Here is a 14,233-nt window from a genome sequence, read left to right on the forward strand (position 1 = left end):
ACTAGAGGTGATGTAATAGCTATTTTTGGTTAGTCTTTCCACTTGCAAAATTTAAAAATACATGACCTTGCGCATTGGTTTCTGACAATCCGCCCAAGTCCTTCCCATTCGTCTATCTGTTTTTGTACTTAGTAATATCATCGTACTACAGCTTTAAAATTTCGGATCTCTAGCTGGAACAGTCCACTGATGACCATATCAACTTAACTCAAGTTTAAACACAAGTTGGGAGCTACGTTTAAGATCTGAGTCAAATTACTTCGTCACCACAGTGGATTGTCCCTTTAGATTCACTGGTGAGGAGAAAGTGTTGTCTGAAAGTTTTTTGTTCTCTGTGGCTGCACTCCCAACTCATAGTCAGACTTCAGCTTGTAACTGTTAACCCTTACGAAATGGCTCAGTTCTGCTTAGTGCACCATGATCTTATAGCCACGCACTTTGACCCTTGCCTTTAGTGTTGCTGTCGTACATACAAAAGCTCTAGCTACTTCGGTCCTTGATTTATTAGCAAGAGTTCAAATTCACAAAGTTTTACTCCCAGTTGTATCTGGCTGGCTTGTAATCTATGGTATAATGGCATCATTAAGATCAAATTCCAACTTAACAATGTCCCCAAAATATTGGGAAATATATTTGGGAATATTTCAGTTGTATTCATTTTCAGAACCACAGCTTTATGTCCTCCCTCAGAAGGCTCCTTAGAGACTGGTTGCTCTTGGACCCTGTTGCTTGTTCTTTAGCAGCTATGTATTCAAAATGGTGTGGTGACCTGTCTCGCTTGTCTTTTCTTTTCACCCCCTTCCTGGGTGTCAACTGTTCCTCCTCCACTTCATCCAAATCCCAGCTCACAAGCTCCCAACATGTAGAGTAGACAAATGCTAAATTCTGTATTATATCCCTAACGAGTCTGACATACTGTAATTATATATCCTGGTATGGAGTTTATATTAGTGGAAAGGTATCAGACAAATCTTCTCCCATCCCCCTTTACCAATACACATACATCCAAGAGTTAGATTGGGAGCTATTGCTTTATGTCAAGAGTTTCACTTACAATGCCTAAATTGGCTCGCTATGGACAGCACTGCATAACTAGGTACAAAAGAAACTGATTATTGACCAAGCCAGATCAGTCAACATCAGAACCACAGTACAACATTGGGCGATGTGTCACAGACATCACAGACCGTGGGCGACACAGATGTATTATTAGCAGTACTTTATTTAACCAAGATTGAAAGTATACAGTTAATGCCATCATAAGACTATTATCGGTGATTATAGTAAAGGTAAGTTGTTTTTTAGTATAAATCAATAAAATCTAAATCGTGAGCACAACAGTAATTTATTTGTAAGATTCAAAATCATAAAGTTGCAATCACTATTCAGTATTACAGTATGGTCTCCCATGAGTTTAGGGTCGATGTGAACAGAAAATCCCACAGTCTGTCCTTGAGTAGCAGAGCGATTGTAATGTCCGACGGTGCTGGCAGAGATCAGTGGCAACCTCAGCAATATGTTGACCGTAACCCATGTTAAGAGACATGCTCTCAATGAGGGCCACCTAAAATCATATGAACAGTTATTGCCATGGATGTGTTTCACTGTAACCTTAATCCAACTGCAGTGTTGTCATTGGGATTTCAATGAAGCTTAAAGCTGACTGTGTTATATTATTGAACTGTGAAAAACACCTACCAGCACAGTTTTTGTCCTTCCAAACTTAGACTATATCCGGAGAGGACTTTGAGCTTTATAACACTTGGATGAAGTATTGGTGGGTACAGTACTGGTTGGTACAAGTATGTCACTGTAACACGGGTACAATACTGGTGGGTACAGGTCCTGTCATTGTATAACACTGGTACAGTACTGGTGGGTACAGGTCTGGCATTGTATAACATGGGTACAGTATTCGTGGGTACAAGTCTGTCAATGTATAACACTGGGGTACAGTACTGATGAGTACAGGTCTGGCATTGCTGTTGGAAGTAATTTGAGGGGATAGATTGCCTCTTACTTCACAAATCTATTGATACAATATAAAAGTATGTTGGCTTAAGTCCCTTAAAGCTTTGAAATCCATGTTCCCAGTAATTTTCAAATATCTGTAGATACTGATGGTTTTTGGTGTTCTGATTTAGGATGTATCCACCAATGAGGCAACAAAGCTAATGTAGCCCTCTCTAAACCTCCAAACACACACAATTCTGATAAACCAATAAATATGAAATATAAGTGCAAGACCGACCGAGTTGACTGGGCTTTGAGGACCAGTATTCCCGGGCTCATGGCTGCAAGTTGGGAATCCCTGAATGTGTAGTGTGTTGGTACCATCAGGCTAAATGCACACAGTGACAGCACTGTGCCAACAATATTCTCGAGTATCAGTTATTTGTTTAATACAAAATGCACAAAAGGGAGAGATTTACAACACTCTAGTTATTGCCCTACAGGTGTGTTTTGCTCCAATCACTAATTTGAGCTCAGTTGTATACGTTAGCGATGGAAGGAAACAACATCCACTTCTCTCTGCTTCTGGTGGTGCCAGAGTGTTCTCTGGTGGTGGTTTGATCCAGGTCACAACTTGCAGTGCATCTGTGACATACATTTTAGTTTATAATAATTTTTTGAACTTTATAATTGCATCTGTGCTACAGACTGATATTGGGGTGTGGGACGGTCTCCCTTGGGATATGGCTGGATAAGGCACTCTAGGTAAATGAAAATGCAGACCGTCTGACATTGCCTATCAGCTGTTGATCTCCTTATGCTCTGTGGTGTAGGTCTGGAGAACGAAGGCTGGTTTGATCCCTGGCTGCTGCTGAACGCGTTCCGAAGGAAGGCAATCTCAATGGGCGTGTATCAGTGTCATGGAGAGGTGGTAGGTGAGCAGATGGCATGCAACCAATGTGATTTTGCAACCTCCTAATACTTGTGGACAATGTTCGACTGTAGGAACTCAAAAGGATAATTGATTTAGAATGGGTCATTTGGCACATTAAGCCTGTACCAGGGATGGTCTCATCTGTCATTGACTGTAGTACATCCATTTGACGCCTACATAAATCCAGGAAAACTCTGTTGCTTTCATCTTTGTCCTTATCATGTTGCACAAACAATATTTGGCCTCAAAGTTCATTTGGACAAGGTGGTGCTAGGGGCTCTATAACTGGCTTCAACAACCTTGGGTCAGAGATGGGAAAGTCAGCCAGGGTTCCCTTTCCTAATCCCTATCCAGTGACCCCTGCTGAGAAGTATGCATCAGGTGAGGATAGGATGGGCTCAGCTGTTCTGGTTCCAAATAGTCTGTTAGATCTAGGCTCACATGTAGAATGGGCACTCCATGTAGCAGAGGTACCCAGTGTTGTGGGACTGGACAAAGTGTAAGCCAGCATCTTCAGCAGAGGAGGACAGAAAATTAATGAGGAAAAGATAGGGGTTGGGGAAGAGCACAGCCTTGAATCATCTCTGTCTCGGCATTAGCCTTTGAGACCACTAATCGCTTGTCAGGGTCTGGGATTGTTCCCATGGACTGGAGAGAGGCCCATGTGGCACATCAAGTCAGAACTGGGAAATTACAGGCCCATTAGCTTGACTTTGGTTACAGACAAGTTGCTAAATGGGATCATTGGAGATATTCTATGTGACCTTGATTGACAGGAATTATTGGAGACTCCCAACATAACCTCTGCAAGAGAAGGTTGTTTCATAGAATCATAGAATGGTTGCAGCACGGAAGGCTATTTGGCCCGTGCCGGCTCTCTGCGAGAGCAATCCAGCTGGTCCCACTCCCCCCGCTCTATCCCTGTAGCCCTGCAAACTTTTTCCCTTCAAGTACTTATCCAATTTCCTTTTGAAAGCCACGATTGAATCTGCCTCAACCACCTCCTCGGGCAGTGCGTTCCACATCATAACCACTTGTGTGTGAAAATATTTTTCCTCATATCACCTTTGGTTTTTTTGCCAATCACCTAAAATCTATGTCCTCTGGTTCTTGACCATCCGGCCAGTGGGAACAGTTTCTCTCTATCTTCTCTGCCCAGACCCTTCATGATTTTGAATACCTCTATCAAATCTCCTCTCAACCCTCCCTGCTCTAAGGAGAACAACCCCAGCTTCTCCAGTCTATTCACGTAACTGAAGACCCTCATCCCTGGAATCATTCTAGTAAATCTCTTCTGCACCCTCTCTAAGGCCTTCACATCCTTCCTACGGTGCCCAGAACTTGACACAATACTCCAGTTGTGGCCGAAACAAAATTTTATAAAGCCCAGGATCCCTTATGCTTTCTTAACCGCTTTCTCAACCTACCCTGCCACCTTCAATGATTTGTGCACATATACCCCCAGATCTCTTTGTTGCTGCACCCCTTTTAGAATTGTACCATTTAGTTTATATTGCCTCTCCTCGTTCTTCCTACCAAAATGTATCACTTCACACTTTTCTGTGTTAAATTTCATCTGTCACATGTCCGCCCTTTCCACCAGCCTGTCTATATCCTCTTGAAGTCTATCACTGTCCTCCTCACTGTTCACTACACTTCCAAATTTTGTGTCATTGCAAATTTTAAAATTACGCCCTGTACACCCAAGTACAAGTCATTAATACATATCAAGAAAAGCACTGGTCCTAGTACCAATCCCTGGGGAACACCACTGTATACCTCCCTCCAGTCCGAAAAACAACCATTCACCACTACTCTCTGTTTCCTATCACTGAGCCTATTATGCGGCACTTCATCAAACACCTTTTGGAAGTCCATATACACCATATCAACTGCATTGCCCTCATCGAAATACTCAACCAAGTTAGTTAAACACAATTTGCCTTAACAAATCCGTGCTGGCTTTCCTTAATTAATCCACACTTGCCCAAGTGAGTGTTAATTTTGTCCCGGATTATTGTTTCTAAAAGTTTCCCCACTGCCGTGGTTAAACTGACTGGCCTGTAGTTGCTGGGTTTATCCTTGCACCTTTTTTTGAACAAGGATGTAAGGACATTTGCAATTCTCCAGTCCTCTGGCACCATCCCTGTATCTAAGGATGAGTCCTCAACCTGGTTGAATTTTTTGAGCACATTACTACAACAACAATAACTTGCATTCATATAGCACCTTTAACATGGTAAAATGTCTCAAGGCACTTTGTAGGAGTGTTATCAAACTAAATTTGACATTGAGTCACAAGGAGATATTAGGACAGGTGACCAAAAGCTTGGTCAAAGAGGAGAGAGAGATAGAGACACAGAGAGGTGTAGGGAGGGAATTCCGGACCTTGGGGCCTAGGCAGCTGAAGGCATGGCTGCCAACAGTGGAGCGATGAAAATCGGGGATGCGCAAGAGGCCAGAATTGGAGGAGATCTCGGAGGGTTATAGGTCTGGAGGAGGTTACAGAGATTGGGTGGTGGATGTAGGTAACTTGGTTTTTCTCATATGTCTGAATTTTCGAAACGCTTTTGACAAGGTGCCACACAGTAGGCTATGTAATATGATAGTCCTGTGAGATTGGTGGGTAAAGTGGGTAAGTCATATTAGTGATAGAGGGTTGGATATAGAATTGGTTTAATTCTCGTAGGTAGATACATGGGGACCTGTTATTAGTGGAGTCTGCAGGGGTCAGTGTTAGGGCCGTTGCTCCTCATAATCTTCATTTAAGGATCTGGATGAAGGCATTGGGGAACTTTCAGCAATGTCACAGATGGAAAAAAAAAAATTACAAGCAGATCTAAATGTGATGGGTGAATGGTCCCGTATTTGGGAGAAGTCATTTAACATAGATACATGTAGCGTTGTAAGCATGGCCAGGGCTAACGCCAAGCATGTGTACAGCATGTTTGGCGTTAGCCCTTCCCATGGGTAGTGAATTTAAGAATGCTGTGTGGAAGTAAGACATAGGTGTTATAGTACATGAAGTTCTTGAAGTTGACAATCAGTGTGGCTAAAGCTAACACAAATAGAGTATTTGGATGTACTCCAGGACAATTCAACATAAATGAAAAAGCATTACACTGCCCTTGTATAAGACCGTGGTCAGGCCTCATCTCGAATGCTGTGTCCAATTTTGGTCTTGGTGGATGATAAAGCTTCAGAACAGAGCCATTATATAGATAACTAGTTTAAAGACCCTTAGCTACCACAGTAGGCTCAGAGAACTGTGGCTTTTTACTCTAGAAAAGTGTAGACTTTGAGGAGATTTGATTGAAGACTTTAAAATAATGAAAGGATTAGATTTGGTCCATGTGGATAGGCTGTTTAAATTAGGTTGGTTAGGGAGGACCAAGGGACTTGCGTAAAAGTTACGTCAGCATGGAATTAGGTTAGATGTCAAGAGCATTTTCTTTTCACAGAAGGTTGTTGACCGTTGGAACAAGTTGCTGGCTTGTGCAGTGAGTACTGATTCACCACAAGTGTTCAAAGGGGAACTGGATGAGTTCCTAACTAGCTGACATAACAGAGTAGGTCGGATATTGGAGGATGTACATCCTGGTCACTGGTCTCCTGGAACTTGTTTGATCGCCTTCAGGGGTCAGAGAGGAATTTCCCAGATTTTTTTTTACTCTGAATTGGTCAAGGGTTTTTCTCTTTGTTGCTCCCCCAGGAGGTTACGAGGCTGCTGATGGGTGGGGGATGATGGGGGTGATTGTGTTAAGTTGCACCATAATGGTGTGGGACAGGCTTGATGGACCAGCTGGTTGTTTCCTGTCCATCAGTCATATTAGTGTTCTCCCCCAACCCTTTCAGCATTTTGCACCAAAAATATGAACGGTAGTAACCAGTGTGTGCCACGATCCCCTACGTGCAGGGTTTGTGATCTCACCTGTTAGCACACCCTGATCAGAGGCCCAGGTGCTTCCTCACAGGGAAGGAGCGAGTCACTCCGGACTGCTATTCAGCACATCCCGCTGGATGATTTCAGCATGGCATTGGCAGAGGCCCGATAGCTCAGCCCAGGATGGTACAAAGAGACCCAAAGAAGGGAACAGGGGAAAATACATTTTTTTCCTTCTCCCTCCCTCATGTCATTCACCTTGTTTAAAGTTAGTTCCACCAATTTGATAAGCTATATTGTGTATACTACCGGTACTGAGCAGTGGGTTTCCTAGACTATGATGCTAGTGCTCTGAGCCTATTTGAAGATTCAGGGGCAGAGCAGATTGATTTACCACTTATTTCCTCCCGTCTTTCTCGCTGTTTGTGAACCTCAAGAACTTCATGTACTGTAACACCTATGCCTTACTCCCACTGGCTTGTGCTGAGGTACAGTTTCATATGCACCAGTTGTTCCCAAGACGTTGGCTATTCTTAATTTGCAATTCAGAGTGAGTGTTGACAGGCTATTCATTCCTGGGGGGCATCACAGCCAAGCCTAACCTGTCCTCGCCTGACATCCATGCACAATCACTTACAGCAGGGGTCACTGGATAGCGGACAGGAGTCCTAACAATGATTTCCTCATTCCTAACCCAGGCCTTATGGCCGGTTGTAGCACTTCAGCTGCTGCTGCGGCTGAGATCAGCTATCAGCACAAACCGGGGATCGATATCTGGGACATTGTGGTCTGTATGGCTGAACTACACGCTGCTTTTACCAGCTGAGGAGGTATCACGGAGGCTGCGACTGTAACTTGGTTAATCCTAGATGTGCTATTATCTCCACAGTTCAGTTTCAGGAGCAAACTACCTTCAAAGGTCAGAGCAGTTGTGAAATTGTACATGTGAGCTAATGCCGTATCAGCAGCTCTGCAAACTATTGCGATATGGGTTTCATACAGTGAAAGGTAAACCTGGAAATTAAAATTAAACAGTGACGGTGAGATAAGGGGGCACAGGATCAGACTAGAGAACGGTAAATTTAGAATCAATGTCACACAAAGAATGACCAACACATGAGCTTCTGGGTAGGATAATGGAGGGGTGAAAAACCTGGAACATTAAAGAAACACAAATCTACAGTGCAGATTCAGTGCGTGCTACATTTTCAAGTAAAGTTGTCAGCAAGCTCTGCCCATACATAGGCCATCATTTCCACAAGGGTTTTATAAACGGTGGTCTGATCCCACTCCAGAATTTCCAATGAGGAAAGAATTGCAAGGCTATGGGGAAAAAGTGGGAGAATGGGAGTAATTGGATAGCTCTTTCTAAGAGCTGACACTGGCATGATGGGCTGAATGGCCTCCTATGCTGTATTATCTGTAATCACCAGGTATTGTTCTCTGACTATAAATGCGGTAACATTCAAGGAATCCCACACTTCACCTGACGAAGGAGAAAGCCTCCGAAAGCTTGTGATTTTCAAATAAAACCGTTGGACTATAACCTGGTGTTGTAAGATTCCCTACATGTATCATTCTATGGTTCTAATATCAAGACCAATATATCCGATCCTTTAATGAAACCTACTTTCTCTTGAATTACCCTAAACTTTACAGCATCTGCTGTCTTGCTTTAGCTTGCAGAATTCTAACGAGCTAATCTAAACCGTGTGTTAACAAGTATCACAGAATAAATTCTCATAATATTAAAACATTAATATTGACATCTATTATTAAGCTATTTTACACGTTTCCTATTAAATATTCGAAACCTTCTGCCGAATCACTCCTGATATACGCCTACGGTTTCTACACTGCCTCCTTTACTGGACCCCTAACCATCCTGTGATGCTCTTTACCTATACCAAGCTGTTAACTTATTATATTATACACTGTCCTACAGTCTCCAGGCAGTAAGAGGTGCTGAGGTGCTTGTATTTCATTACTGCTTAGATTCTGTACATCAGTTGTTTGTATGGTGGCCTAGTGGTTACAGTAATTTTCTGACACCAGAAACAATGACCACGAAAGCTGTCATTAAAACCTAACTGGTTCACTAATGTCCCACCAGATTTGGTGTACATGTGACTCCAGTCCCACACTATGTGGTTGATTCTTAATCCCCTTGGGCAACTAAGGATACACAATAAATACTGACTCTCCAGTGTTGCCCATATCCCAAAAGTTGCAGTTGGTTGGTGTTCGACGGTTTGTAGATTCTTTCTGCGTTGATTAAGTAAGGTGGGCCAAATGACCTTTCAAATCCTTATCTATTTTGTAAGCTGGATAGTAGATAACATTAAACTGTTAATAAAATACATCAGGTGTGGTGATGATATCATATAACCCCATCACATAGTTATGCCATTCTGTTTATACAGCAGGCGAATGACACCCAGGCCACTCTAACAAAACTAAAAGACCTTTTTTCTTTACACAAAGGAAGCTTGAGGTTGCCTGGCTGATCCCACCCGTTCTCACCTCACAGGCCTTTATTTCTACTGACTCAGTGTAAACGTGGTTCTGATCCAACACCAGATCCGTCGGCTGACCCAACACGTCTGTGCAGGCAGTGGGAAGCACTGAGGTCTCTGTCCATGCTGGTGTCCTGCCACTGCGATTGTGCGAGATAGTTTGCCGCAGCTGGTGGGAGGATGGTTGGAGCAGCTGTATGTACTGATATTGCTGCAGTGTCGCTGATCATCAGACTGCCCGATAACGTTTTTTCAATTTATATATGCTGACAGGTTTTGAACATTCCACCAGAGACATGGAGACAGATGATGGCAGGAGCATATCGCTGAAAAGAATTCACCGTGCCATTGTACGAGACCAGTGGTAACCTCGACCTTCTTACAGGAACATAGGAACAGGACTAGGCCATTCAGACCCTCGAGCCTGTTCAATTAGACCATGGCTGACCTCTATCTTAACTCCATTTACCCGCCTTGGTGCCATATCCCTTGATACCCTTACCGTACAAAAATCTATCAGTCTCAGTTTTGAAATTTTCTATTGACCCCCAGCCTCAACAGCTTTTTGGGGGAAGAGAGTTCCAGATTTCCACTTCCCTTTGTGTGAAGAAGTGCTTCTTGACAACACCTCTGAAGTCCTAGCTTTAATTTTAAGATTATGCCCCTTGTTCTGGACTCTACCACCAGAGGGAATAGTTTCTCTCTATCTACCCAAACAACTCCTTTAATCACCATAAACACCGTAAATACATTGGGGTAGAGTTTCCGCTTTGGGCACAATCAACAATTGGGTGCAAATTGCGCTGGCTGGGTTGCAGTTCGAGTTTCCGCCAAAATGTATTTGCATAATCACAAACGTAAAATCTTCCATGAAGCAGCGCAATCCAGCTCATTGATGGATTTAAGAGTGGTATCCTGGTGCAGTTTTATTAATACAGTTGAAAATGGGTTTATCACAAAAAATAAGCATTTTTAAGAAGTGTCCAGTCCTCCACCTGTAGGTAACCTGATTTTAAATAACTGAAAATGACTTAAAAAAAACTACACTGACCCATTTACTACTTTCATTGGTGTACACTAGTCAGTTCCTTAGTAAATTAAATTTTTTAATGTGTAAAAACATTTAAAACATGCCTACTAGTGCCTGTGCGCTTATGAAAATGAGCTTAATTTGAAGATCCTCCTCGAACTGGCGCAATTGGCAGAAACTCGCTGTCCTCGATATTTTGTTCAGGGGCGTGGCCAGTTTTCTGGGTGGGGCTGGTTTCAGCGCAATGATTTTTGAACCAGTGCAAAAGATCGTGGAAACTCAAATTACGCTGGACGTAATTTACGCCCAGCGGAAATAGAAATTCCTCCAATCTTTTGCACTGATTTGGCCAGATTGCGGTGGTAAAACCAGCACAATTAGTGGAAACTTAACCCCATTCAGTTCTGGGCACCGCACCCCATGAAGGATATATTGGCCTTGGGGAGGGGGTGCAGCACAGATTCACCAGTATGATACCGGGGCTAAAAGGGTTAAATTATGAGGACAGGTTGCAGAGACTAAGCTTGTAGTCCCTTGAATATAGAAAATTAAGGGGGGTGATCTAATTGAAATGTTTAAGATGATTAAAGGATTTGATAGGTTAGATAGAGAGAAACTATTTCCTCTGGTGGGGAGTCCAGAACAAGGGGGCATAACCTTAAAATTAGAGCTAGGCTGTTCAGGGATGACGTCAAAAAGCATTTCTTCACACAAAAGGGGAGTGGAAATTTGGAACTCTCTTCCCCCAAAAAGCTGTTGAGGCTGGGGGTCAATTGAAAACTTCAAAACTAAGATTGATAGACTTTTGTTTGGCAAGGGTATTAAGGGTTACGGAACCAAGGCGGGTAAATGGAGTTAAGATACAGATGAGCCATGATCTAACTGAATGGCGGAACAAGCTCGAGGGGCTGAATGGCCTACTCATGTTCCTAGTACCTCAATTAGATCACCTGTTAATCTTCTATACTCGAGATAATACAAGCCTAGTCTATGTAACCTTCCCTCATAATTAACTCTCCTAGCCCCAGTAATATTCTGGAGAATCTGCACTGCACTCTCTCCAAGGCCAACATGTATCCTTCCTGAACTGAACACAGTACTCCGGATGGGGTCTCACCAGAGCTTTGTACAACTGTAGCATTTAACTTTATACTACTTTCTGCCCCATTCTATCCCCGGATCAGACTGTGTTAAGTCAGTCTGAAACTAGTCAAATGGCTACATGGAAAGGGAGGGGGGTGTAACTGGAGTGTTCAGCCTGACCCACTCTCCTACACCTCCCTTTGGCCTGACCAGAGATCTGGATGTCAGGGGTACACTTGTCCATTCTGGGAGAAATGAAATTGTTGCCTCCCAGAGAGACTCTTGTCCTTCAACTTAAATTTGTGGAACCAACTTCAGTTCCATTCGTTGTTTCCCTCCCCCCAACAAAAAGATTTCCTGGCAATTTTTAATTCATCCCCAAGGAATAAATGGAAAAAAGTTTTACAATCCACAGAAAGTGGACCAATAAACTTTTGACTGGAGTGAGTGATCCTCAAAAATGTCTTTTTATACTTTTTCTTGAGTTTCATAATTTTTCCTGTTTTCTCCCCATCTATCCTGAAGGCGCTGATTCCTGCTGGGCTGCGGGTTGGCCGGGCACTGGACACACTCCAGTACCTCACTCGTGGCCGTTTTTCTTCTGTGAGCCTAAACCTGAGTGAGGCAGAATATTCATTCATGTGTCACATTTGAACACAATCTTGTCCTCATCAAACATCTGCATACTTCCAGTCGCGTGTGCACACGCACACATATTTCCAACGGAGGTCACTGTATGTGGATCAGGAGCCCTAGTCGATTCTCCCCTCTACCCCAGGGTGCTGAGGCCAATTGCAAAGCCCCTATTGCCATCTTAGCTGAGACGAGGTAACTCGGCATCTACTGGCAATTGAACTTGGGACCTTATACCTTGTATGGCGCAGTACCATACTGAGAACGTGCTCACCGAGCCAAGTAGTAACAGTGGAATAGTAGAAGCATGTCCTATATAATCAAGGAGTCGTACAACACCAGGTTATAGTCCAACAGCTTTATTTGAAATCACAAGCTTTCGGAGCTTTGCTCCTTCGTCAGATGATGAAGGAGGAAAGCTCCGTAAGCTTGTGATTTCATATAAAGCTGTTGGACTATAACCTGGTATTGTACGACTCCTTGCATTTATCCACCCCAGTCCATCACCGGCATCTCCACATCATGACTATATAATCAAGGCATCAACCTCTCCCCATTCTGGTTTGTATGGCTCAGTTACATGCTAACTTTACCAACCGTTCGGGAAGGTGGGTTTTATTTTTTTTTAAATCAATTATGCCCCGAATCCTCCCCAGAACTGAGAGCACACGGTGGGATAAAGACCTGCTCCCAGGTGTCTGCAGAGAGACGAGGGAGAGTATCTCTGGTAACTCTCCTTTATGGAGAAGTGTCTAGTCAGTTCTGGGAGACTACATGTGAGAAGAATCTGGAGCACAAAACCTCCCTGTGATATTCCCCAGCATGCTTTGATGGGGTTGTCACACGAGCTTACGGTTAATTGATGGATTGGGATCTAGTATTGACCCTTGCTGTGTCTGCTGGACGGCAGGTGCGGATGCCAAACAGTGCGGAGTGCCAGCCGGTGGAGTGTGCGTTGCTCGTCAATGCGGCTGGAGCGTGGTCAGGCAAAGTGGCAGACATGATTGGGATTGGAAATGGACCTGAAGGCACCTTGGAGGGTACGAAACTCCCCGTAGAGCCCAGGAAAAGGTGAGAAAAGGAGGCAGGGGTCGTGGCAAAATGCAGAGCAGGGAAGGTTGCATCGTAAGACATAGAGAATCTGCAGTAAAAAATAAAAGTTTTCTCTATATCTTTGCAGAGCTGCATATTTTTCATTTATTCTCGACTATAAGTTGATTGCAACATTGGTTGTGAATGAAGTTCTATTTGCCATAACTTCGGGTGCACCAGTCATTGCACTGTATTTAAAGTTGTGCAATAACATAAGAAATAGGAGCAGGAGTAGGCCATACGGCCCCTCGAGTCTGCTCCACCATTCAATAAGATCGAGGCTGATCTTCTACCTCAACTAGATGGGCAATAAATGCTGGCCTTGCCAGCGACACCCACATCCCATGAACGAATTAAAAAAAACTCCACTTTCCCGCCCAATCCCCATATCCCTTGATTCCCTTAGTGTTCAAAAATCTATCAATCTCAGTCTAGAATATACTCAACGACTGAGTATCCACAGCCCTCTGGAGTAGAGAATTTCAAAGATTCACAACCCTCAGAGTGAAGAAATTCCTCCTTATCTCAGTCTTAAATGGCCGACCCCTTATCCTGAGACTACGACCCCTATTTCTAGATTCTCCAGCCAGGGGAAACAGCCTCTCAGCAACTACCCTGTCAATCCCTCTAAGAATTTTATGCATTTCAATGAGATCACCTCTCATTCTTCTAAACTCCAGAGAATACAGGCATATTCTACTCAATCTCTCCTCAGGACAACCCTCTCATCCCATTATGTGAAATGCAATTATGCGCCCCAGTAATAACTGCAGGCACCACCTGAGCTTTGCTGGGGTGGAGTGGGCAGGGTCGCATGGTGTTGGATGGGTTCCCGCCTGTGATTTACCCATGCAAAGACTTCCTGATCTCATCATGAGGCACAAAGGAAAGCAGATTTAATTCTTGTTCTGCTGAGGGGAGAGGCTTGGGGAGAGCAGAGAGCCATTACCAGGCCACCATTGACATAGCCCGGAGCGATCGATTGAACAGTGTCATTGATGAAGGCCTCAGAACAGTTGGGCCCGAAACAAGTGATGCCACCATTCTGATCAAAGGCAACTCAAACAATTTTTTTGTTAAACTTTCTAGGGTTGAGCGATCTGAATGGG

General features: G+C 43.6%; 1 protein-coding gene across 1 annotated transcript in view; it reads left to right on the top strand.

Moving 5' to 3' along the window:
* The window catches only part of foxred1 (FAD-dependent oxidoreductase domain containing 1), a 37,416-nt gene that overhangs the window by 16,430 nt on the left and 6,753 nt on the right, over window positions 1-14,233 (top strand). Inside the window, exons 6-8 of the mRNA XM_067971089.1 lie at window positions 2,787-2,888; window positions 9,560-9,636; window positions 12,943-13,103. Of these exons, the coding sequence (XP_067827190.1) occupies window positions 2,787-2,888; window positions 9,560-9,636; window positions 12,943-13,103 (340 nt within the window). The remainder of the gene's footprint in view (window positions 1-2,786; window positions 2,889-9,559; window positions 9,637-12,942; window positions 13,104-14,233) is intronic.

This window comes from Heptranchias perlo, chromosome 33 (genome assembly GCF_035084215.1).
Source record: "Heptranchias perlo isolate sHepPer1 chromosome 33, sHepPer1.hap1, whole genome shotgun sequence".
NCBI classification, from domain to species: domain Eukaryota; kingdom Metazoa; phylum Chordata; class Chondrichthyes; order Hexanchiformes; family Hexanchidae; genus Heptranchias; species Heptranchias perlo.